At 40.4% G+C, this 22,873-nt stretch overlaps 1 protein-coding gene across 3 annotated transcripts in view; it reads left to right on the top strand.

Annotated features, from left to right (window-relative positions):
- Arl15 (ADP ribosylation factor like GTPase 15) overlaps positions 1-22,873 on the top strand; it is a 389,534-nt gene that overhangs the window by 183,628 nt on the left and 183,033 nt on the right. For all 3 annotated transcript variants that reach the window (XM_028884550.2, XM_028884554.2, XM_037209433.1), the window contains one exon: positions 12,804-13,012. In XM_028884550.2, the coding sequence (XP_028740383.1) occupies positions 12,804-13,012 (209 nt within the window). The remainder of the gene's footprint in view (positions 1-12,803; positions 13,013-22,873) is intronic.

Here is a 22,873-nt window from a genome sequence, read left to right as displayed (position 1 = left end):
ACTGGACCTGCCTTGGCTTAGTCTTCCAGGCTGGGCTGACTCCCCAGGGGAGACCTTGCCTTGGAGGAGGTGGAAATGGGGGGTGGATTGGGGAGGAGGGCTGGGGTTGGGAGGAGGGAGGACAGGGGAATTCATGGCTGATATGTGAAATTAAGTTAATTATAAAATAAAAATATTTTTAAAACAAGAGTTGCAGTAATAGTTCCATAGAGGGCAGTAAAAAGAGGAACCATGGGCAGAGTCAGGCATAGAGCGTTTTGTTATGGTTGGTTTTGCGTGAGTAGGCTAGATGGTGATAACATTTGAAGTCAGATAGAATTCAATGAAACTGCACTTAGTATGAAACAGAATTAATATGCTTCTTTTGAGCAATCAAGGCTTCAGATGAGATTGCTCTTCTTTATCTTCTCTTCTACAGAAGATGAGGTACTGCTGGTTTTAAACATTTTCTGCGTTCTATGAATATATATTAATCTATAACCATATACATATCTTATTAGCTTCCTCATAATATAGGTAAATTAAAGTCTCTCTCTCTCTCTCTCTCTCTCTCTCTCTCTCTCTCTCTCTCTCTCTCTCTCACACACACACACACACACACACACACACACACACACGTTATTGGGGGGAAAAATCACAAGCCATGCCAGATGCAGTAGCATTTGCACACTATGAAAGACCTTATTTTCAGCAAGTTCGTAACAGATACCCACCCTCTAATCAGAAACTTACTGTTTTGGCCCTTCTGGTTCAGTTGTGTTGGTCAGTGGCAATTTGAGCAAAATTCTCCAAATACTAGCTTTTCTAATCTGGCCATCAGATTTTCTTGAATACTACAGAAGTGCTATACTTTTCATATCATATCACCAGGCTCCAAAATTTGCTGCTAATAAATACTTGGAACTTAAAATGACAAACCGTGATTGCCTCCAGGCTTGGGAGTGTTCGACAGAGTCAGCCCTTTGCTTTTACAGGAATGCAGAGGCCATCTTTCCCAGAAGCATCCGCATAGCCTTCTCTTTCTTTATTCTCTCTGAGCTGCTACTTAGGTATCAGGATAGTGTAAAGAACTACATGAGAATACTCCCAAAGCATAGGGCAATGCTTATTTGTGAAGCACTCAGCACATGCTGCACTGTGGCAGCATGTGTTCAAATATTAGTAGAGTGAAGATTCATTGTAGATCTGTTTAAGGAAATCTACATACTATTAACAGTTGAAAGTTGAGAGATGCTTTGCTGAACAGGGACGTGCTAGAAACGTAAAAATGAAATCCAAAAAGCTAAACTAAAAAAACTACCACCTTTAGCCAAACAGTGAGTTATTTCTATGGCATGGAATGATTTGGGGGCAAATTCTACATTCTGCCATTTGAGAACTGTTAATAGTATTTTATAAAAGTTTAACTCATTGGAAAATATTTATTGTGTTCTCGCTATGTGTAAAACTTTGTGTTTCACATGTTCCAATATGAAGATGGACTTAATACATTAATCACATTATTAATTTATACATGCATTACCTTAACTACATTAACCTTTCCAGTGACTTGCAGTCTACTCTGGAAGACGCTGCCTACATTTAGATAACTGTGCTACAGGGTGGAAAGTGTTACAGAGAGAACCAGGAACAGTAGGCTTCATCCTTCAAGCAAATCTTATCTGCTAGAAGAGTGAGAAAAGCTCGGTGCAGTGGATGGCATCAGATCTAGCCCTTGAAGGACTCAGAGCAGTTGAAATGTGTAAGAACTTGGAGGAGAATTGACACAATCAGAAGTCCAGGCAGAGGAGATAACACACCCGAAGCCGGAGGGTGGGAAATTTGGACCTGTTCCAGGCGATTAAGAACTCAGTTGTGTTCGTGGGATGTGTGAGGGAGATGCAGAAAAGCAGCGGGAGCAGCAAAATGGAGCCCAGTTGTGGAGAAGTCCAAACGCTACGTCAGATATTTCGGAAACGTTACATTCCGGACATTTAATAGTTTTCAGTTATGTGCTGAAGGAATTCTAGCTAACTTTTTGTAAATGCGTTTGGGCATTTTTGTTGTTGTTGTTGTTGTTGTTGTTAGAGGTATGCCCCAGCCAGTTGGAAAGCTGTTCTGGTGATGGAGATGAAGCAGGTGAGGTCACACAACAGAGTAAGGAGGAGGGAGAGGAAGAGATAATTGAATGCAGCTATGTAGAGTGCTCGAGTCTGGGCGTCAGGACTTGACCGTGAAGGGGATGCTGTAACCTCGATTTAAATAACACGGACACCCAGAACATGTATCGAAAGAATGGATGAGGTGAGAAGAGGGACGTGGTGTGTCATTTATTAGTAATGTTTAAAGCTCTATTTTATAGGACACGGGCTAAGGACTACCTCCCCTGGGAGCTTCCAGAACTATATTACTTTAAAGTTTGGGTTCTTTGGCCATATACATTGTAAAAATCTCTCTAGACATTAAAATATGTTAGATTCTAGTTTGAACATATGAAGACCGTGGAGATTATGTGATCATTCTATGTTCTTCTTGGTTTTGAGATCTCATTACCAATTCCTATTCTCCCATCTTCAACAAGACAGAGTGAGGATAAAGATAATTCAAAGTAAGATTCTTGTTCCTTCTCAAATAAAACCCCAAGTGCCTAAATCTTGATAGACAATGAGTGTATATAGTTGTAAAGCCTGTCCGGGGTCTCAGGCACCTTCGTGCTTTTAAAATTAAGTGAGGCCTCCATACCCTTCTTCTGCATGGTCTCTGTGTGTCAGAATTTACCATGTTACAATCCCTTTAAAAGCAATAATTAGAAACTCATTGTATGTTAGTAAAGACAGTATTTGACTGAAAATTACATTCAAGAACAAATATATAGATGGTGGCATATCCATTGTAGTCATAGAAGAAGGCATGGTTCTCTTACCTGCCTCAGTCATGAATTTATTGTTATATGTAGTTTGGATTGGAGTATGTGGAGAAAATCCAGACTCATATGGATGTGCAGTTCCAGACAGGAGGTGTCTTTTAAGAGCCTTTTTGGATACCTGTTGGCTGTTTTCTCTGGCACTCCACTGAAATCCATCAAGTGGTCGACTCTTGAACGCCAGCTGCAGTGTGGATTCGAATCAGCGCACCCCGGTTCCTTCACATCTGCCATAACTGATTTGTATCAGTGCATTTTTTAAAAATCTGTGCAAGGCTTTATAGCCTCATATGTCGATCATTTGGAAAGTCTTGATTCATTAAGTTCTTTTGGCGTTTCCAACTGTTGACACATTGCGTTCTAAACACGTTTCTGTTAATATGACCATTAGTCCCCTCATGGAGAAGCTATTCAATGCACAATAGCAGGTATAGCTCTTCCAAAACTCTGGCTTTTGCTTGAAAATAAATTTTACAATGAATAATACTGTTGTTTATTTTCCACGAAGTAACATAAATTGTAGCGTGAATCCATTAAAATTCCAGGTAAAAATGGAAAGGAAAAAAGCAGGTGGTTTAACTTATAACTCTAACAGTTGCACAATTTATCATTGAAACAGTGTCCGAGTCAGTTTGTCCCAAGAATTCTCGTTACATGCTACCCTTTTAAGTTATCTGGAATGTTTAAAATGATGCTTTTCGGTTAATTTAAGAAGACTGGCAATTTTTACTTCCTGACGCAGATAGTCTTAGACTAAAATGACTTTGTTTTCTTCTCTCTGAAAGCGTGTGACCATCAGGGATGCATGAGTACAGCTGCTACCTCAACCTGTATTCATGCTGTCGCCCATGGGCAGTTTTACTTCTATCAACTTTGCGGAGACACTGAAAACAGCATATGGAGTCCTAGTCTAGCTATATGCATAGTTTTGGGTTTCTGGGCTTCCTGAAATGGACTCAAAGGCTTAGACTTTGAGAGCTGCAGCTTAGTGTTAGCAAGCATCTTAGGCATCTCTTATCCTAATTATGTAGGTGTTATGAAAACCGAGTCTTGGTTTTTACTTCCATGTAATTTCTATTTTTTGTCTTGTCTGCTCCTGAGCCAACAGTTGGTCAGATGGCCAGAACTGATGCCTCCCTCTGTACTATTCTTTGCATAACTGTTGGTGTCTGCCCATAACCCCATTTATCAAACTGCCAGCATCTTAGAGTCTTTGCCTGGGGTCTTTTCTCTCACTGCTGGAGCCTCCATTGCCAAGGTACCTTGGGCAGGCTGATAGCATTAGAAACTAAACATCTGCTCTCCTCAGTGGTGTCCAGTCAGCAAACTGAGGAGGAACAGATCTAGATATGACCCATGTCCTTCACCACTGTGCCTATTCTATGCTGGCTCCGAGAGGATAAACCCTGTCAGCCCCAGTGCTTCCTGTCTTGGTGGCCTCCTTCTTGTTATATTTTGTTCTGACATACTTATCCCACTGACTCTAGTGTCTCTTATATTGATCCTTCAGACCTTTTGTACTGGGGAGTCCAAAACAGAAGACAGAAGCTTAATTAGGTGTGGTGTCACATGCCTTTAATCCCAGCACTCTGGAGGCAGAGTCAGGCAGATCTCTGTGAGTTCAAGGCCAGCCTGGTCTACTGAGTGAGTTTCAGGACAGCCAGGGCTACACAGAGAAACCCCATGCCAAAAAACTACAGATAAATAAATAAATGGAGAAGAAGGAGGAGGTTCTTTGAAAAGCAAACCAGGATCATACACTGAATAGGGAATTTGACTCTAAGTATTAGCATTTTTATACGTGATATCACTAACTTAGGAAGATCGTCATTTACTTTGCTGTATTTTATATGTAGGTAGGAAGTCTCTATAAAAGTTTGAACATAGATGTGTATATCTTAGTCCTTGCTGAATTCTTAGTATTTCATCTTTAAAAAGCAGATCAAATAGAATGTAAAAGAATCAAAAGAAGTTACTAGTCAAGAAGACTGAATTATGCTGGACCTGGTAGCACAAGCCTGCAATCCCAGCTATTGGGAAGTTGAGGCAGGAGGCTGGCAACTTTAAGGCTAGTCTGACCAGCCTGGGTAACATAGCAAAACTTGGTGTCAGAGGAAAAAGCTAAGAGGCTGGCAATAGCTCAGTGGTAGATTGCATGCCTGTCAGGTTTAAGGCTCTAGGTTTGGTCCGCAGTACACTGTTTGGGGAAGAATTAGAAGGTGTGGCCTTGTTGGAGGATTCGTGTCACCAGCAATGGGCTTTGAGGTTTCAAAAGCTTGCACCAGGCTCAGATTCTCTCTCAGCCTCCAATTTATAGAACTGCTCCAGCACCAAGCCTGCCTGCCTGCTGTCATTCTCCCTGTCATGGTGATCATGGACTCACCCTCTGTAAGTGGAGGCAAACCCATAATTAAATGTTTTCTTTTATAAGTTGCCTTTGGTCATGATATCTTTCATAGTAATAGAAAGGTAACTAAAACACAGGATTTCATGGATCTATTTCTTTGGCCTCTGTGATGGCTAATTTTTCTGTATGGTATGATGGTTTAAATGATAAATGCCCCCATAGTCTAGGGCATTTAAATGTCTGGTCCCCAGTTGGTGGTCCTGGTTGAGGAGGCTTAGGAGGCAGGGCTTGCTGGAGGAAGCATGTCACTGCAGGGCGGGGGGGGGGGGGGGGGAGTAAGACTAGAGTTTGATAGATGAGAGAGTGGAACAAGTTTGAAGCCATTCTCTGCCTACCCCTTCTCTTGCTCTTTGGACATTTCCTTCCTGTTCTGGAAGCTCCGGCTTCAAAATATTGCTCTTGAGGTTGTTTGTGCTCAAAGGCTTTAAAGTTTTCATGAAGACGTTAAGATCCATTGTAACTCTAGTTCCTCAAAACTGTCTTAATGGGTCTCCAGTCACCACCTAAGCTTTTTTGGAGGGAAGTTATTTGTCCTCCACTCTATCATTGGTTAAGACATTGGTAAGAGGATGGAGAGGAGTTAGTCTGAACTTCCTATCTTGATTCTTGTCACAGGTGATGAGTACAGTCCTAGTCAGCTTCTCTCGTGGTCGCTGGCAGTTGCCCTCTCGGGAGCCATGTTTGGTAAATGATGACCATAACCCCTGCTGTACCAGTGAGGCCCTGCACTTCCCTCCTCAGGGATGGAAGTGGATCTCTGTGCCTGTGCCTGTATTAGTGGTGTCTAGGCATCACTCATCAGTCATAAGTGTTGGCAAGATCTTGAGTGGCATTGCCAGTACAGTGGTAGTTCCCAACCACATGTGACACTTTAAAGAGTCCCATTTTCCATTTCCACCAGCAACATCTCAAGTGCTTCTTCAGTAGCCACGTTACTGTTAGTGGCTCCCAGACAGAAAAGCACAGCTAAAGAATATTTTCATCATCTCAGTTTCAGAAATTTCAGTTGGATAGGACTGACCTACAGATTAGCTCTCCATAGGAGCAGATTTGAGATCATGGACTCCTGAATATCCCTCTTTAAATTCACTGGACCCATCTTTTGGAGAACAACTCTTAGGGACTATATAGCCTTTTAACCTAATATGAGGGCACTCAACATCTCTTTGCTTGCAAATTACAAGGCAGTCTTCTAACATTAGCTTGAATCATAGGCATTTTCTTTGCACACCTTATCTAGAATCCTCATGAAGTAAGTGGTTGATTCTGTTTCTCATCAGTGGTCTTGTACATCCTATTTTGGATGCTCCAGCATGTACCCATGTTTCCTTTAAGGCTATTAGAAGGCTAATAATGCTCAAACCCTCACCAATCACCAAAGAAATCCGAAAGCTATAATAAGTGAAGTGTCATTTGTCTTTATCGAGGAACAAAATCTTATACAGAAGCGTAGATGCTCTGTTCATTCTAATCAGTCATACAGAGCACCATCTCCGTGCTTGGACTTTAAAAACAAAAACAAAAACAAAAACAAAACTCTGTAATGATAGGCTTGGTCTTCTATCAGCAGTATAAAAAAGATTTCCTTTCCTTTTTTTTGTTTTGGTTGGTTTTATGACAGGACCCGATGAGCAAAATTGGTGACAACTATTTAGAAAATATTAACATCCACAGTATGCCATAGACAAGAATTGGATCATGTTATGTCCCTGTGTCATCTTCCTCTTTTCTTGTTAAGGTCTCTTGAGTGTGACTTTCCTGGTAGCTGTTAGAATGAGCTTTAAGATTCCTCTGGGTTCCTTACAACTTAAACAGAAAATCATAATACTCCCGTGTGTGTGTGTGTGTGTGTGTGTGTGTGTGTGTGTGTGTGTGTGTGTGTTTGTTTCTGCTGGCTAATTTGAAATCAACTAGACATATGCTTGAGTTATTTTGGAAGAGGGGACCCTTTTCCAAATGCCCCCACCAGATTAGTCTGTGACAAGCCTGTGGTGCATTTTCTTGATTGGTGATTGAGACGAGAGGGCCCAGCAGTGTCACCCAGGGCGGGTGGTCCTGGATGCTCTAAGAAAGCCACCTGAGCAAGCCAGTAACCTGCACTCCTCCATTTCCTCTGCATCAGTTCCTGCCTCTCACTTCCTGCTCTGCCTGAGTTCCTGCCATGACTTTCTTCAGCAACAGACTGTGATATGGGTCTGTAAGCTACCACATACCCTTTCCTCTCCAAGTTGCTTTTGGTCATGGCGCTTTAGTACAGCAATAGAAATCCTCAGACAGTGATGTGTGTTTGTAAGTGTGTTCTGTGAGTACAGGCAGCTGCATATCACAGTGGAGGTGGTCAAAGGATGGTCTCCCTGTGTAGTTTTGGTGCCTGTCCTAGAGCTCACTCTGTAGACCAGGCTGGCCTTGAACTCAGAGATCTGCCTGGCTCTGCCTCCCGAATGCTGGGATTAAAGGCGTGCGCCACCGCCTCCCGCAAAAGATGGTCTCAATGTTAGTGCCTCTTCCAAATTCTCTGAACTAGAACCTCTTGTTCATTGCCATGTAGAGATGATTGCACCACACTAGTGGACCTGGGATCTTTCTGTGGATTTTCCTGTCTCTGCTTCCCGTCACTCTTTGGGAGGATTTCTGGCCTTATGTGAGTTCTGGGCATCTGGACTCAGGTCCCTATGCTTGGCACAGCAAGCCTTGTCCCCTCTGAGCCATCTCCCCGGGCTGTCCTTCCAACTTCTATTAAGTCAGTATCGGGCCTTCAGTGGTATGGGCAACACCCTTCCTCACAGCAGTTCTGTTGTTAAATCCTCCCTTCTTGGCTTTAGATCTAAATGTAAATACATACATACATACATCATACATACATACATATATGTGTGTGTATATATACACACACATACACAATATATACACACACATATATATACATACATATATACATACATGCACACATACATACATACATATATATGTATGTATGTATGTGTATATATATATATCACGCTTGAGTTTGGTACCCATCTGTTTTATGTGATAATTGTGTAGAACATACTTCAGTCTGTGGAGGGAGGAGTGGCTTCCGACTATGTGAGGTGGCATATCCTTCCTTGGTGGAAAGTGATCATCAAGTAGGTGTCCATAGCCTTCCCAATGAGTCTGTGTCCTCCTCCAAGCACCTGGTAGCAGGGTTGGTGACACAGCCATTTCTTCACCATGCCACCCATCACCTCTTGGCTGGTTTCCTTGGCTCCAGGCTGGGCTAGGCTGCTGCTGACTAAAGCCATTGGCAGTTGGATAAACTGCAGTTTAGAATCCCAAGCTCAGTGTTTGTGAAGAAATTCAGGGATACTAAAGGTCGCATGGAGATTTTGTTGTAAGATTAAGAAGTCTTCACTATCAACAATTAAAATATTCATCTATTATGTCGTATAAAGAACCCTTGAAAAAGGACGGTATTTTTCCTTTGCTTTTTTTTTTCATTCACCAGTATTGAGTTCCTGTGTTTTTGTCTTGTCCTTTTCAAGCCTTGCCTATTTCTGAATATGGCAAATAAAAGTATAGTTTCTCTTTGAAAGAGTTGACTGCCTGAGTTGAATTGCCATTGTGCCCCTGAGTTTCTGAAAAATATGTCCACTGTTTTCTTCTTTATACTTGCTGCCCTGGACATCATGTAGTGTTTGTTCCTTCTGATAGATATATACGCCTTATACTTGATGCTGCTTTTTTTTTTTTTTTTGGTTTTTCGAGACAGGGTTTCTCTGTGTAGCTTTGCGCCTTTCCTGGAGCTCACTTGGTAGCCCAGGCTGGCCTCGAACTCACAGAGATCTGCCTGGCTCTGCCTCCCGAGTGCTGGGATTAAAGGCATGCGCCACCACCGCCCGGCTTGATGCTGCTTTTATAGGGCTTTATCTTTTGTATTAAGATGAAGGATAGTTTTCTAAATATCTCTTTAGACCCTCCCTCATTGTCTTGTATGGACTAGACATTTTAAAAGTATTGATTGGGTCAGATGGCTGGGAAATGTTTTAGAAGTAGTGCTACTTAGGGTGTTTATACTGTGTGTGTGTGTGTGTGTGTGTGTGTGTGTGTGTGTGTTAGGTCCCTCTTCTTCCAGCCCCCTACCCCCACTGTGGCTTATGTGGTAAAATAATTTTTTTTTTTTAAATCAAGACAGGGTTTCTCTGTGTAGCTTTGTGCCTTTCCTGGAACTCACTTTGTAGCCCAGGCTGGCCTTGAACTCACAGAGATCCGTCTGCCTCTGCCTCCTAAGTGCTGGGATTACAGGCGTGTGCACCACCACCCAGCCTTATAATTCTTTATTTAGCTCATCACTTCTGGTCAGTGGTCACTCCGTCCCAATCTCATTTAGACCTAAATGTGTTTTGAATGTACAGTGTTGGATAAATCCACATATTTTTGTGTCTTGGTGTCTGTATTGATACATTGAAAATGATAGTAATACTGATCTCTGGAGCTAGAGAGATGGCTTAGTGGTTAAGAACACTTGTGCTCTTGCAGAGGACCCAGGTTCTGTTCCCAGTATCCACTTGGTGGCTAACCACCTTCTGTAACTCTAACAGGGCATTAAGAGACCTGATGCCCTCTTCCAGTCTCTGCAGACACCATGCACACACGTGGTGCACAGAGAAAACACCCATACACATATAAAATAAGTAAATATTTAATAAAAAAAAAAGCATTACCTACCTCATCAGGTGTCCTTGATGAGTGGATGAATCCTCATAAAACACTTAGACCGTATCAGAACTAGTTATTGCAGCCATTGGTTTTCTTTGATTTTCACAAAATCAATGAAGGCATTCTGTAAGTTCTCACTGGCTGTGTGGAATTAACAGTAGAACAAATTGCATGCATTATTACATGACAATTGTGGCTCTTACATTTTTTGTGTTAGTAAAATTCGTAGTAATTTGGGTGTACACATACCCAGTATTTTGTCATTTCTGAATAGTCATCGCTGAATAACACTGCTGTCACTTTCGTCTCTCAGACTTATGGATGGGTTTCTAGCATATGGATAGTGTCTGGATTTAGCTTGTAACAGATGCTGTCGCTATCATACGCAGACCTCCTTTCCTGGGCCAGTGCATCCATCTCCCAGCTGCTGTGGTATTGGCTGCTAATGACGCACACCTGTACCCTTCTCCAGAAGACCACTCTGGGCTGACAGTAACTGCCCCAGCCAGATACAATTCTGAGATCTGGTCCCAGCCCCCCTCCAGGTACCCAGCGGTGGCACATGGCTATCTTCCGTGATTCAGTCCAGACTAAGAACTCCTTGGAGGACCAAGCTGGGGTGACATATCTGAAGTCAGGTCTTCACCAGGATTCTTCCCTCATGGAGTTGACCTGTTTCACCCCTGATTTCTCTCAGCAGCATTCTTTCTGTAATCGTGTGTGCCAGCAGGGCCGTTTCAGGCTGTGCTTCTAGGGAGCCTCACCTTAAATATGGCTGGTCTCAGGTGCTCCGCTGTTTCTTGGTTCCCGTTGCTTAAGCATGTCTTCCACATCTCCGATCATCTAGGGTTTAAATTTCCTTGCCCTTTATTTTCTGTTTTCTTGATTCAGTCCTTTCTCGTGTGTATCAGTACTGTCCATACTACTCCTGTTTGCTTATTTAACGTTTGCTCATCGAATGCCCTCGATGCTTTATGTCCCTTGGTTTTTCAGTCTGTTGTAATGGTGACTTATCCTATGTTTTAGGAGCTGAGAATTAGTTTCAGATCTTAAGTCAGTTGTACTTCCATTCCTTAGTTATTGTAAGAATTATATGATCTGTTCTCAACACTCAGCGTTGTGCCAGGAGTACAGTAAGCGCTTAATAGATGTTAGCTACCTTCTCACATGTATTAATTTTTAATGTCTTTGCCTTGCTCTAGGTGAGCACCTGGGTGCCTGTACTTTAATAAACTGACATTAGAGCCTCTCGATGTCCTCTTTGTCATGGAAAATAGCACCTGCTCAGTTTTACCCAGTGATGTGTTAGCTCGCCAGGGGAAGCAGAGGCCAGGCTGACTTCTGCGGCCGGATTACTCTCACCCTGGTGGGAGCTGCTAACATGACGTCATTGAGCACAGAGCAGGGAAGAAATATACACAAGTGGCTTTCGCCAGCCAGTGTACCCCAACTCCAGTCTGCACTGTTTGGGTCCCTTACATGTAGCATAGTATGTCACACGTGGAAGCTAAACGTTCCGTGCATGACTAAAACACAGTTATCAACTGATTAGGATGGGGATCACATGCCGCAGATTAGTAAATTACTTATCTAATTCTTGTTATGTAACCAACTGCATCCATTCTGTTCACCTCGGCTATACACAGAGAGAGCCCATCATATTCACAAAACAGAGAAATAAATAAAAGTGAGTACTGTGTAATGGGAGCTGTCTGTGCCCTTCGTGGGCACACAGGCTGCCAACACAATTCAGTCAGAAATACCAAGAGTAACAAGACCAGCCTTCTCAAGATTCTCTTCTAAACGCCTTGCCTTATCAACACTATTTGTGCGCTCAATGGCCTTTTCTTCCTCATGAGTAGTAAACGCGAGTGGATTTACACAGATCTATGAAAGGCCAAGATTTTAGTGGTTCGCAAATTTCAGTATTTTGACGTAAAAAGTTATTATGCTAATAACTCTCTACGTGGAGTTAAACAAAGCTGCTCAGCTCTGTCTCAGTCCAGTTTCTGTTGCTACAACAAAATACAGACTGGGCAATATCTAACACAAAGAAACTGACTGTGGGCTGGGGGGGCAGGGGAGTCCCAGGTGCAAGCTCCGCATCTGCTGAGGGCCGCACTGTGTCTTGATGTGGCAGCAGACGTCAGTGGTCAGAGAGCCTGAGCGGGAAAGTGTGGCTGTCCCTTCTTCCTGTCCTAAAGCCATATCCCATCACAGGTCCCTTGCCTTGTAACCCTGATTACCTCCCTAGACTCCCGCTCCAAGGAGCGTCAACATAAAATTAAAGGCTTAAGTTTCCATCTTGTGAACGCTTGAGGAACATTTCAAGCATAGCATTATTCTATTAAAAACTACCACCAATTTTTCAGAAATGGGATGGTAAGATGCCGTGGTAAACGTCTAGGTGGCATTGTTCTCTCAGTTTGGATGCCACTCTGTTTGTGGAGAGTGTGGTTCATTTGGGACTGATAAGCAAAGTCTAAAAACATCCTTTTGACTTAAATAAGAGAAACTTTAATATAAGAAGCATTATCCTGGTCATTTCTCAGTTATTTTGATATAAAAGCATGAAGGACAATGTAAATGTCGGTGTTCTGCTCCACGACTGTATCTACCTATCAGCTGTAATACCCTTACCTACGTGGTCTGTAATTTTTAGATTCCTAGTCCACTCTGTCACACAGACTTTAGCACTCACTTTTGAAAAGATACATTGTGTATCCAGTAGGAATTGCTGTTGGGGTGTTTTAAGTAGATGAGAACTATTTAAAATGGAAATGTATTTTGTTTTCACAGGAGCTGACAATATCCGGAAATACTGGAGCCGCTACTACCAAGGATCTCAAGGAGTCATATTCGTATTAGACAGCGCCTCTTCAGAGGACGACTTGGAAACGGCTAGAAACGAACTGCACTCGGCTCTTCAGCACCCACAGCTGTGCACTTTGCCCTTTTTAATATTGGCCAATCATCAAGACAAGCCCGCAGCCCGATCAGTGCAAGAGGTATGCGTGTCTCATTAGTGCTGTACGTCGTCCACTCGGTTTGTTTGCTCGTTTGTGGGGCCACTCATGACGCCATGTTGCAGTCTAGGGAGACCTGAGTCTATGGATGTGTGGGCCGTGATGGTTTGGCATTTATCGCGGGAAGCAGAGCACCCATTATTATTATGTTCTCACATACTTAGATACCTAACCTTGCTTGAAAAACACAAATTCTTTGTTAACTGGAAGACATGCCTGGATATTTTCGCTTTCATTTTGAAGAGGTAAAGGCCTACTTAACAATTTAATTTAACCTTTGAACTTGGTACCCTCTCCATCACCTTTCAGAGGACTGTAGTGTCCTTTTTACCACAAGTTACTTGGTCTCAGATGTCATGTTCTTGTCCCTCTGGAATACTTGCTATGGCTGAAAAGCCGGTCATATCTTGCAAGTCCCATGCCACCAAACATATTTGACTATGGTTCTGCTCTTCCCTCTCCTCACCTAATTGCATCTCTTAGCTTGTTTCTTCCCTGTGAAAGTGTGAGGCTGTTCTAGGTCAACAGTACCACTATGAATCCAGTCACTGCTAGCACTAAAACAATAAGATGTAAATAGCTTATAACTTAGGGACAGTGGAATCTAACCCCCTGTTGTATTGCCTTGTACCTGTACTTCACAGGATACATTTTTCTCCTCTCCCTCAGAAAACTGTAATGCCTCAAGTGGTTTAGGATTAAAATGACCAATAGGAGTGATGTTGCCCTACAGTCTGAAAAAGTAGATAAGGAACCAAGAGCATAATGTGATTTTCCTCTAACCTTTCCCCACATTTAGTGTGGGACCCTGATTAATAGCTTTGTTCTTTTGTTTGGCTTCTCAACAGATTGTTCTAAGTGCATAAGACTGATTTGGGTGATTTATTCTAATTTTTCAGTATTAAATGGAAGAGGGACTGTGTATAGATAGTTTTCATTGGTTTAAAAAAAAGTGGGGTGGTGGTGGCGCACGCCTTTAATCCCAGCACTTGGGAGGCAGAGGCAGGTGGATCTCTGTGAATTCAAGGCCAGCCTGGGCTACCAAGTGAGTTCCAGGAAAGGCGCAAAGCTACACAGAGAAGCCCTGTCTCGAAAAACCAAAAAAAAAAAAAAAAGTGAAATACAGTGATTTATTCCTCAGCCCACAGAACTGTCTGTAAGCTGCATCCTTTAGCATTCAAGACTTAATACCTTTTCACTTTATAGACTTTGGAAAATATATTTGATAGTAATTAAATAAAAATAGCAGCCAGGTGATGGCGGTCCATGCCTTTAATCCCAGCACTTGGGAGGCAGAGGCAGGCAGATCTCTGAGTCCGCGGCCAGCCTGGTCTATAGAATGAGTTCCAGGATAGCCAGAGCTATGCAGAGAAACCCTATCTCAAAAAAATGAGGGAGGGAGGGAAAAGAAGAGAAAAGGAAAAAAGAAAAAGGGAACTAGCCATTTAATTGTCACCATGCAGAAGTCCCACACTGCGATCGTGGTGCCTCCGGGATCTTAGCACTCTGGTCCCTGTGTTTACTTCTTGCCATGAGGCTTCCTATCTGCAGAAGGAATATACAGGAATGGAGTGATGGCTTGTTACCAGCACTACATCTGTTTATGCTGTGAGGTGCTTTGTTCCAAGTATATTGTCCTTCTCATGGGCAGTAAGCAAACGAAGTGTTACTATACAATACAGATAGACAACATAGTTATGGATATCTTAAAGGTGTGTATGTTATGTTAGTATGAGGTAGAGATAGAGATAAGTAACAACCAACCTTGAATCACTTTTATTGAGTTAGAGTAGCTGACAGAATTTCTTTTCTTTGGGCTTCTAGAGAAACTTTTTCTTGGATATCAGATAATCGAGGCAAACACATCTTTAATGATTTATTTTTATTATTTTCAATTATGGAGAGGAGACTATGTGAATGTGGGTGCAGATGCCCTTGGAGGTAGCAGGCATCAGATCCCCTGGGAACCGAATTTGCATCCTCTGGGAAGAGCAGTACATGTTCTTAACCACTGAGCTATCTTTCCAACCCCAACAGATACATTATTTAAACTTAATATATGGCCCACGGGTAACCTTCTGTAGGAGTTAGAGACTCATATTGAATAAAAGAAGCTTCTAACAATTAATTGCTTCTGAGTATTCCTTGTGTATGTTAACTGGCTATTTTGCCTTATGAAAAAAAAAAGCACAGATAATCCTTTGTGGTTCACTAACTGATATTTATAAATATGGAATATTTATAGATATTGTTTGAAAATAATCCCAAACTTGTACATACTAGAATGCATGAGAACTTCATTTTCCTTCCCACTTGTATCAACTTTAATTAATTTTCCTAGAATGTTTTCCTGTAAGTAGAATTTAAATAATACCGGTTTGAGGATGTTGTTAGGTAAAGCACTTTACTTGTCCTATCAGCATATACCATACAGGCACATGTTAACAGAGCATTTTGGAAAACTTTATAGGGTAGGGAAAAATTCCTTGGTAGACCTTGAGGTTTGTAGAAGCACAATGAAGTGCTCACTCTGGCTTCGGTTTGACTGAGAAAAGAAAGAGAAGCATCCCATCTTTCTCTTGATGACAAAGAGGTTACTCTCTATAGTGTGTTTATATAATGCCTGGTTGAAATACTCTGAGGAATGTTTTAAGAATTAAATCAATACCTTATTGTTAGCATAAAAATGGAATTGTGAAACTGAATCTTCTGTGTTGTATAAACAATACCCTCAAACTGGTTGGGAACAGCAGGCCTGCATAGGAAATTGAAAAGCAAACAGAGTCCCATGTTACTTGAAATACGTTTTAGACATGTATCTAGATATATCTTTAGACTTGGTCATCTTTTTGCTCTTTTTTCTTTCAGTAAGATATCAATTGCCCTGTGGTATTTTGTAAAAATGTGGTATTTTGTCCTGCAAAGTATCTGTCTGTGACTTTTAAAGGGAGAATTCTGCTCAAAAAATCACGGAAGATGCCTTCAGTTTAACAGGGAACACTAACAATGAGACGTTAGTTAGAAAAAGCAACATGAACTTAGACTTGGTGATTCCTCTCTTCCTGAAAAGTATTATATTTTATGTTTTCTGGAGGAAATGTGCCAGGATTTGTCTTGTCACTCGAGTAAAATTCAAGAATTCACTCGTTTATTAAGATAACTGTTAACTCAAAAGTGGATGGAAGCCAGAGAGACACAGAGGAGAAAGGTGACTGGTCGCCAGGATTCCGACGAGATAAAAATCATCAGGAAGTTCAGTATTTTAGCTCTGTCGCATGCTGCACATGTTGCTGTCTGTATGGAGCACAGAAATAAGAAAGAAAGACAATGGTTAAAATTACTTCATACCGCACAAGTGGGCGACATGCCCAGCTGTCTCATTGCCCCTTGAGACACAAGCGGGATCTTGTAGGTAGCATATCTTCACTTTCTATAGTGTCCTTGGTCGTGATTTGTCCAGCTCACCAGAACTGTAAGATTTTGTATCTTGAGAATTGAGAGTAGGAGCATACGTTGTTTCTTCACAAAGCAAAAGAAAACAAACGTGGGAGAATACTGGGTGAAAGAACACCCTACGCTGTTGGAAAGGCCAAGCAATTCTTCTACCAGATGTTTGTTGTGTTTGCTCTGGGGAGGTGTGGTTCCTGCAGTTTTCTAGGATATATATTCATATCGTCTCCTTTTCCCTATGGAAAACGTCCTAGAAAAAGCTATGCTGACGCCAAGTGGCCCACTTGATAGATTAGGAGAAAATCTGGTCTAATTTAAATGGTAAAGCTATAAAATGAGAACTCTTAAGAGTAAATAGTTTGGCTTTTTATTTGTATTGAATTGTAATTGTATCTAATTTGTTTTACAACTCCCTTTGGAGAGCATACTTCAGTTCTGAAGTTACTCAGTAGATCAGGAGTATTTTATGAGAAGCTAAGTTGATATAATACCCAATAAATGTAATCCTATTTTCCCTCTACACAGTTGCTGACTGCCATTCTTTTATTTTCTGGCTTTTTAAAAATCTTATTTTCGTTTGACTGGTTTTTACCAGGCCATATAAAATGACACATTTTGTTAACATGAAAAAAACAGTCCATATTTTTAGCAATTTCATTTGATTTGATGTTTATAGGTATCCTCCATCCAAAAGTACCTAACTTTTTCAGAAATGCTACATTAAAATGCATTATTGAATATTTTTATTCTTACTGAAAATATTAACTGAAAAATATTAATACCATGAAAGAATTTTGAAGCAGAATTATGAGGCCCAGTGACTTGATTAGTTTCAAGCTTCATTAACTATAGCTTGGAAAAATCCAGGTTCTAAATTACAGTGTCAATATTACATTTAAAATTTGTGATTATACTGTCTACTAATTTTGATGCAGTGTGCGTAGAGCTCAGTGTTCTATTTGAAAGTACTAGAGTAGAAATGTAAGGGGAGTCTTTACAAGTCCCCTTGTAAATATCAGCTTCTTTAGACCGTGTTTCTTGGGGAGTTATGCATTCAAATTTTCTGAATTATATACTGAATCTTTAGGGTTTTCACTTTATAGACAGAAGTTGTCTTCTGGAAGAAAGATACATGTGAACTTGTCACCCTTAATTGTAATGTTTATAGATGTCTTCATGTTGCATGCTTTTCCCCCTTTTCTTTATTATGTGTCACCAAATAATCTCCAGTTTGCATTTTTTTTTTAAATTTTGTCTTGTTATTGCTCAGCTATAGGCTAGTTCTCTTTAGTGGTTCTGTGAAGGAACAAGTAAACAAGGGTAATCTCAGAATTTCCACAATGACAAATCTTTTATTAGAAAATGCACATCCCTGTTAAAATTGCATGAGGCAGTTAGTTTGACTGAATATATCACTTTCTGTGTATGGAGGAAAATGTGTTTTCGTTGGGAAGTATACTATACTTAAAGTCTAAAGAATCCTCCGTGTATCTTGACCTGCCTCTTGGCAGCATTTGAGAATACTGATTTGATTTCACACACAGCAGTGTACATACCTATGGTGTGAGCAGTGTGGAAACTCCCTTATGGGACACACACTTATTCTAAAATGATATAAGAGATAGAGATAATTCTGTCCGCTCCTTACAGATGTGCTCCACACTGTTACTATTAAATTTGGGGAGGTAATGACAGGGTTTGGGAGTCCGTTCTCCAGTGAATGACTCAGTCATTTCTTAAAAATGTTTCTTGACCTATAAGAAAAGCTGAGTTAGCAATCACTTCATTAGTAGCAAAAACATCGTCATAAAAAGTACATTTTAAAGAGCGACTTTTAAGCTGGGAGTACTGAAAGTTCAATTTGCGCATCGCACAGCCATTCAAGTTTCCATACGCATTCCTTGAGAAAAGAAGTTTGTCCTTGGTTGTACATCTGTCCAGCTTGCTGTCACCATTCTTCCTTGTCACCAGTCTACTGGGTCATGGGAGTGTCCCACATCTATTGCAAACTAATAAAATTCTCACTCACTCACAAATTTGTTACTTCAGAGAGGGACATTTTTACCCAGAAAATTATTTAGATGGAGTAAGAAAGAAACACATTTCAAAGCACATGCTTTAAAAAAAAAAAATGATCTCCTCTCCACTTTCTCCTTGTCTTCAGTGTTGGCAAGTCTTCACTTCATGTATGGCTGGGAACCCTGCAAACCTCTGTAAAGACTGTTTCTTGCTGCCCGTGTCCAGATACTTCCATGTCTTGTTCTCTCTCAGCCCGTGCAGAGGCTCCCTGCACAGTTCAGTAGTTCGTGCTCAGCTTCCTGTCTTCAGGCCACAGTTTGCCTTCAGCTGTCCCAGGTTGACCCTGTGTCTCCTGCAAATCCTCCCCGTTTTCCACAAGGTCCTTGGTCAAAGCGGTACCATTTTCGAACTTCTCCAGAATCGAGGGAAACTCCCCAGACCTTCTGTGCTATGTGCCTTTTAACTGGATTTCTCTTTCTTTTCTCCTGCTCAACTCACCTCTCAGTGTTGCCGTTTTCCCCAGGAAAATTACCCCAAGATGACATCACGTCAGAACGTCTTCCTCATCCCATGGCCACTTTAGATGCGCACCCCTGATCTCTGCTAGCATCCTGGATTTATTCAGACTGTAATATTAAAATGACTTGCATCTTAATTTTGCTGCCAACCCCTGAGATTCGTAAGCTCCTTGAAGGACAGATTATGGCTTGTTTGTGTCTCTGTTCCATGTTGTGGTTTGAAAGACTGACTACCTCTGGGTCTTTTCCCACATGCATTCCTGCTGGCCCAGTGCCTCCCGCTTTATCCAGATTGCTGTGAGCTATCTTTATTTATTCCAGCTCATCCATTCCCATCTAGAGGAATACAAAAACGTTGATTTTTTTTCCCCCTGAGTTCCAAACTTGCTGTTTGAATTTCCCGAGCACCGTATAGGCAGTGAATCCTCAGCACTCGCTCATTAAGGCAAGTTAAGGTTTTTAGAGCTTTAAGCTGTTACTTACTGTTTTGGCCAATAATTGAGTTTATGTACTTTCACTTGTGTTTGTCACTTAGAGAGCTGCTTAATAGTGTTACTTTTTTACTATTTTCTTACCAAAATCCTCATGGAAAGCAGTGCATCTTCTTTTAATAATAATCTTTTAATTCGTTTGAAAGTAATTGCCTATTTCAACCATAGTGAACTAGTTTCTTTTACTAGTGTTGGACAATTTTTCTGTTTATATTTTTTTTTGTGAAAAGCAATACATATGAAATTCCGAAGGGATGTGGTTCAGATGGTTTTAAACTGATCGATCGATCGATCGATACAACTTAATAAAAAGAATTTTAGTCTTTAATAAAATCATTTCTTACATTGGTGAAACTTAGGACTTTTAAAAATTATTTTTCTTTATATACATATATATTTTATAAAGAAGAATCATAGCTGTTGAAGTTAGAGACCTATTTCATAAAACAGTATTTGTTTTTTGTCTTTTCAAAGCAATGTGGATTTAAGCAATTATAAAGATATGTTACCCCTCTACCTATATTTTAAGTTTGTATTCTGTAAAACTTAGTATTTCATTAATAATTATTCATTGGAGGCAGTAAGTTATTTTTGAGACAGAAATTTATAGTGTCATTTAGAGGGAACACTTCGTCTTTATTTATTTATTTATTTATTTGTTTATTTCATTTGCAAAAGAAAACTCAGTCACAGTCCTTAGCTAACAAAGTTAATAAAACATTTGTCGAGTTAAATTAATTTGAAGATAGACACCTAGTTAATGTCAGTAAGTTGCTTTGAAGATAAAAAGCACAATAAGCGTTAGTTATTATCATTATGATAATTATTATCATTATTATTATTACATAGTGTCTGCTTAAAAAATACCCTCAGTTTCTCTGGAATGGTTGAGCCTAATGAGAGGTTAATATGCTGGATTTTGTCCAGGGCTAAGGATTTGAGACTTAATACAGTAAAGATTTTTTTCTTTCCTGCTTTAGATCAAGATGTTTTTGTTCTTTCTCCCCCCACCCCCACCTCCCAATTTAAAAAACTTCCTTTAGATTTGGTAACCTGGGAGTTATTTTTAATAGTTTCTTTTTTTATATAACTTCTGAAAGCATTGTCTAGATTTTTTTTTAAGAGTCTGGAAAGTTCATGATTAATTTCTCTTCACTGATCTTGTCTCTTAGCTAACTATTTCTAAGTTGAAGAGAGCTCAAAATTATAATTTTTTATTTAAAAAATAGAACATGAACTATGCAAATGAATTATGGAAACTTCACTAGTCCTTATTATTTAAAAAAAAAAAATGAGAGTCTGTCTTTGGGAAGTTGCAAAAGTAGCTCTAGCTATAACTACCTAAGTTAATCTCCGTGAGAATATCTTTAGGGAAGTTAGATTCTTAAGAGTGAAAACCTTCAGAATTATGAACAATTCCTTACAAGATAAATTCTTGACGAGATAACTGCAAAGATGCCTCAGAAACCCAGAGAAAAGAAAATAGTGAACCATTGTGGCAAGCACATTCAGAAAAGTCAGATATACCCTCAGCTTCATAATCAATAAGGCATTAGTGACATGTCTGAAGAAGACATTCCTTAATATTATTGCAAATTAAGTAATAAAAGACCCCAAGAGAATGAAAGAAAAGGTGGCTGGAGCCACTGAATTACAATTGACAACCTAAAGGCAGTTGAAGAACCAATTGCTGGAGTGATTGCAAAGCTATTCATATTGTGCAGCAGACAGAGCACAGCAGAGAGCTGGAACAATGCCTTCCGTTCAGCAATATTGCTTCAAAAGAATGGAAAGAAGGGAACGGGAAGAGCCACTGACCCCGAGACCAATTTCCAGGCAGCTGCACAAACTATATACTGTAATTAAAGGTTTTGACCAGTAATCACGGCAGAGCCAGACCCCAGAAAGTCTGGGGAGCAAGCCGAGTTTATAATGAGTCCGGCATCCTTCCCTACAGCATGGAAGGAGCAGGTAAGGAAGCAGTCCACTTCTGGCCATGACCGAAAACACTCTGCTATGTTCGCTCAGATGTGAAAATCACATGTGCATGGCCTCTTACCTTTAAGAACAAAAACATGAAATAAAAAATATTACTTGCTTTCAACTTCTGAGGTGGGTAGGGCTCTGTGACTTAGAGGGATACTTTCCCTTACCACCTTAGTTCTTCACCTATGAGTTACACCTGCTTGGACAAAAACAACGAACCTCGTGCCAGCAACGTCACTAATGCTAAATCAGTACAGCTTAACAGTGGGCATTCTTGCTGTGCACACAGACACCGAGAGTGAGTACTTACTTGCCTGCAGGACCTCCTCACTTTCATTTACTGGAATCTACAATTTCTTGCTTTTTTTTTTCTCTCTTTTGTAATATCCCTTTCTGTAGAATTCTGCATCTGAGCCACAATGTCTTAATTAGACATTCATATAACAACCACAGATATTTATATGTTAAGGAAATTGACCTAGTAGTTGCAAACAAAGATATAATGCATACTTTCAAACTAGGTTGTCCTATGAGATCTGATGAAAAATAGCATCTCATTTTGAAGAATCCACATTGTTTTCTTCTGGCTGAATCCATCATGATCTTTGCCTATGTTTTGATATCTTGTTATATAACCATAAAGTGATAATTACCTTCTTTCCTAGAAATTGCAGTGTCTAAATTTGTATGCATATAAATCCTTAACCCAAAAGTTTTAAATATTTCCTACCGCACAGTTGCAATGCAAGCAACTTTCTTTGTTTTTATTTCGGCTTATAATTTAATAAATTTGGGTGCCAGATTCAGCTGTGCTAAGCACAGTGGCGAGAGATTACTTTAGTTCATATTACCCCTGAAATGAGGGTTTGAGGTCTTAAACGAATACTGTATAGATAGTGGTTGGACAGGCACTTGTTCAGTCAGATATCTAGGATCACTTTTATAAATGTGAACTTAAGCCAACTGAGCCATATGGAAAGAAGACTCTGTATATGAGCTGTGAAATAATTTAGAGGTTGCGTGGAAGCATATAATTTTAACATTTAGAATTTGTCAAATATTTATTGTTAAAGTTATGACTATTATAATAATTTGTCAAGCCCAAACAGGGCTTTGTTAAAAAGATCCCAGGGGGAAGATCTAGGTAACTTGTGCATACTTTAGACAGGAACAAAGAAACGAAAGGAGACAGAGCTTGCTAAGAAGTCTTAGGGAACAGCTGATGGGGAAATTTTAATTCTTAGCTCTTCTATAAAAGCAAGGTGTTCTCTCACCAGACATTAGCGTAGTCAACAAAAGGATTGAATAGTCACTCCAGGATGCATAAAGACAAACCAGAAAAGATCTCGAGATGGAGATGTCATTCCCATGTACTCAGT

The sequence above is a fragment of the Peromyscus leucopus genome, chromosome 11 (genome assembly GCF_004664715.2).
Source record: "Peromyscus leucopus breed LL Stock chromosome 11, UCI_PerLeu_2.1, whole genome shotgun sequence".
NCBI lineage: Eukaryota > Metazoa > Chordata > Mammalia > Rodentia > Cricetidae > Peromyscus > Peromyscus leucopus.
Note: the sequence above shows the minus strand (reverse complement) of the source record. Positions and strands in the feature narration are given on the sequence as shown.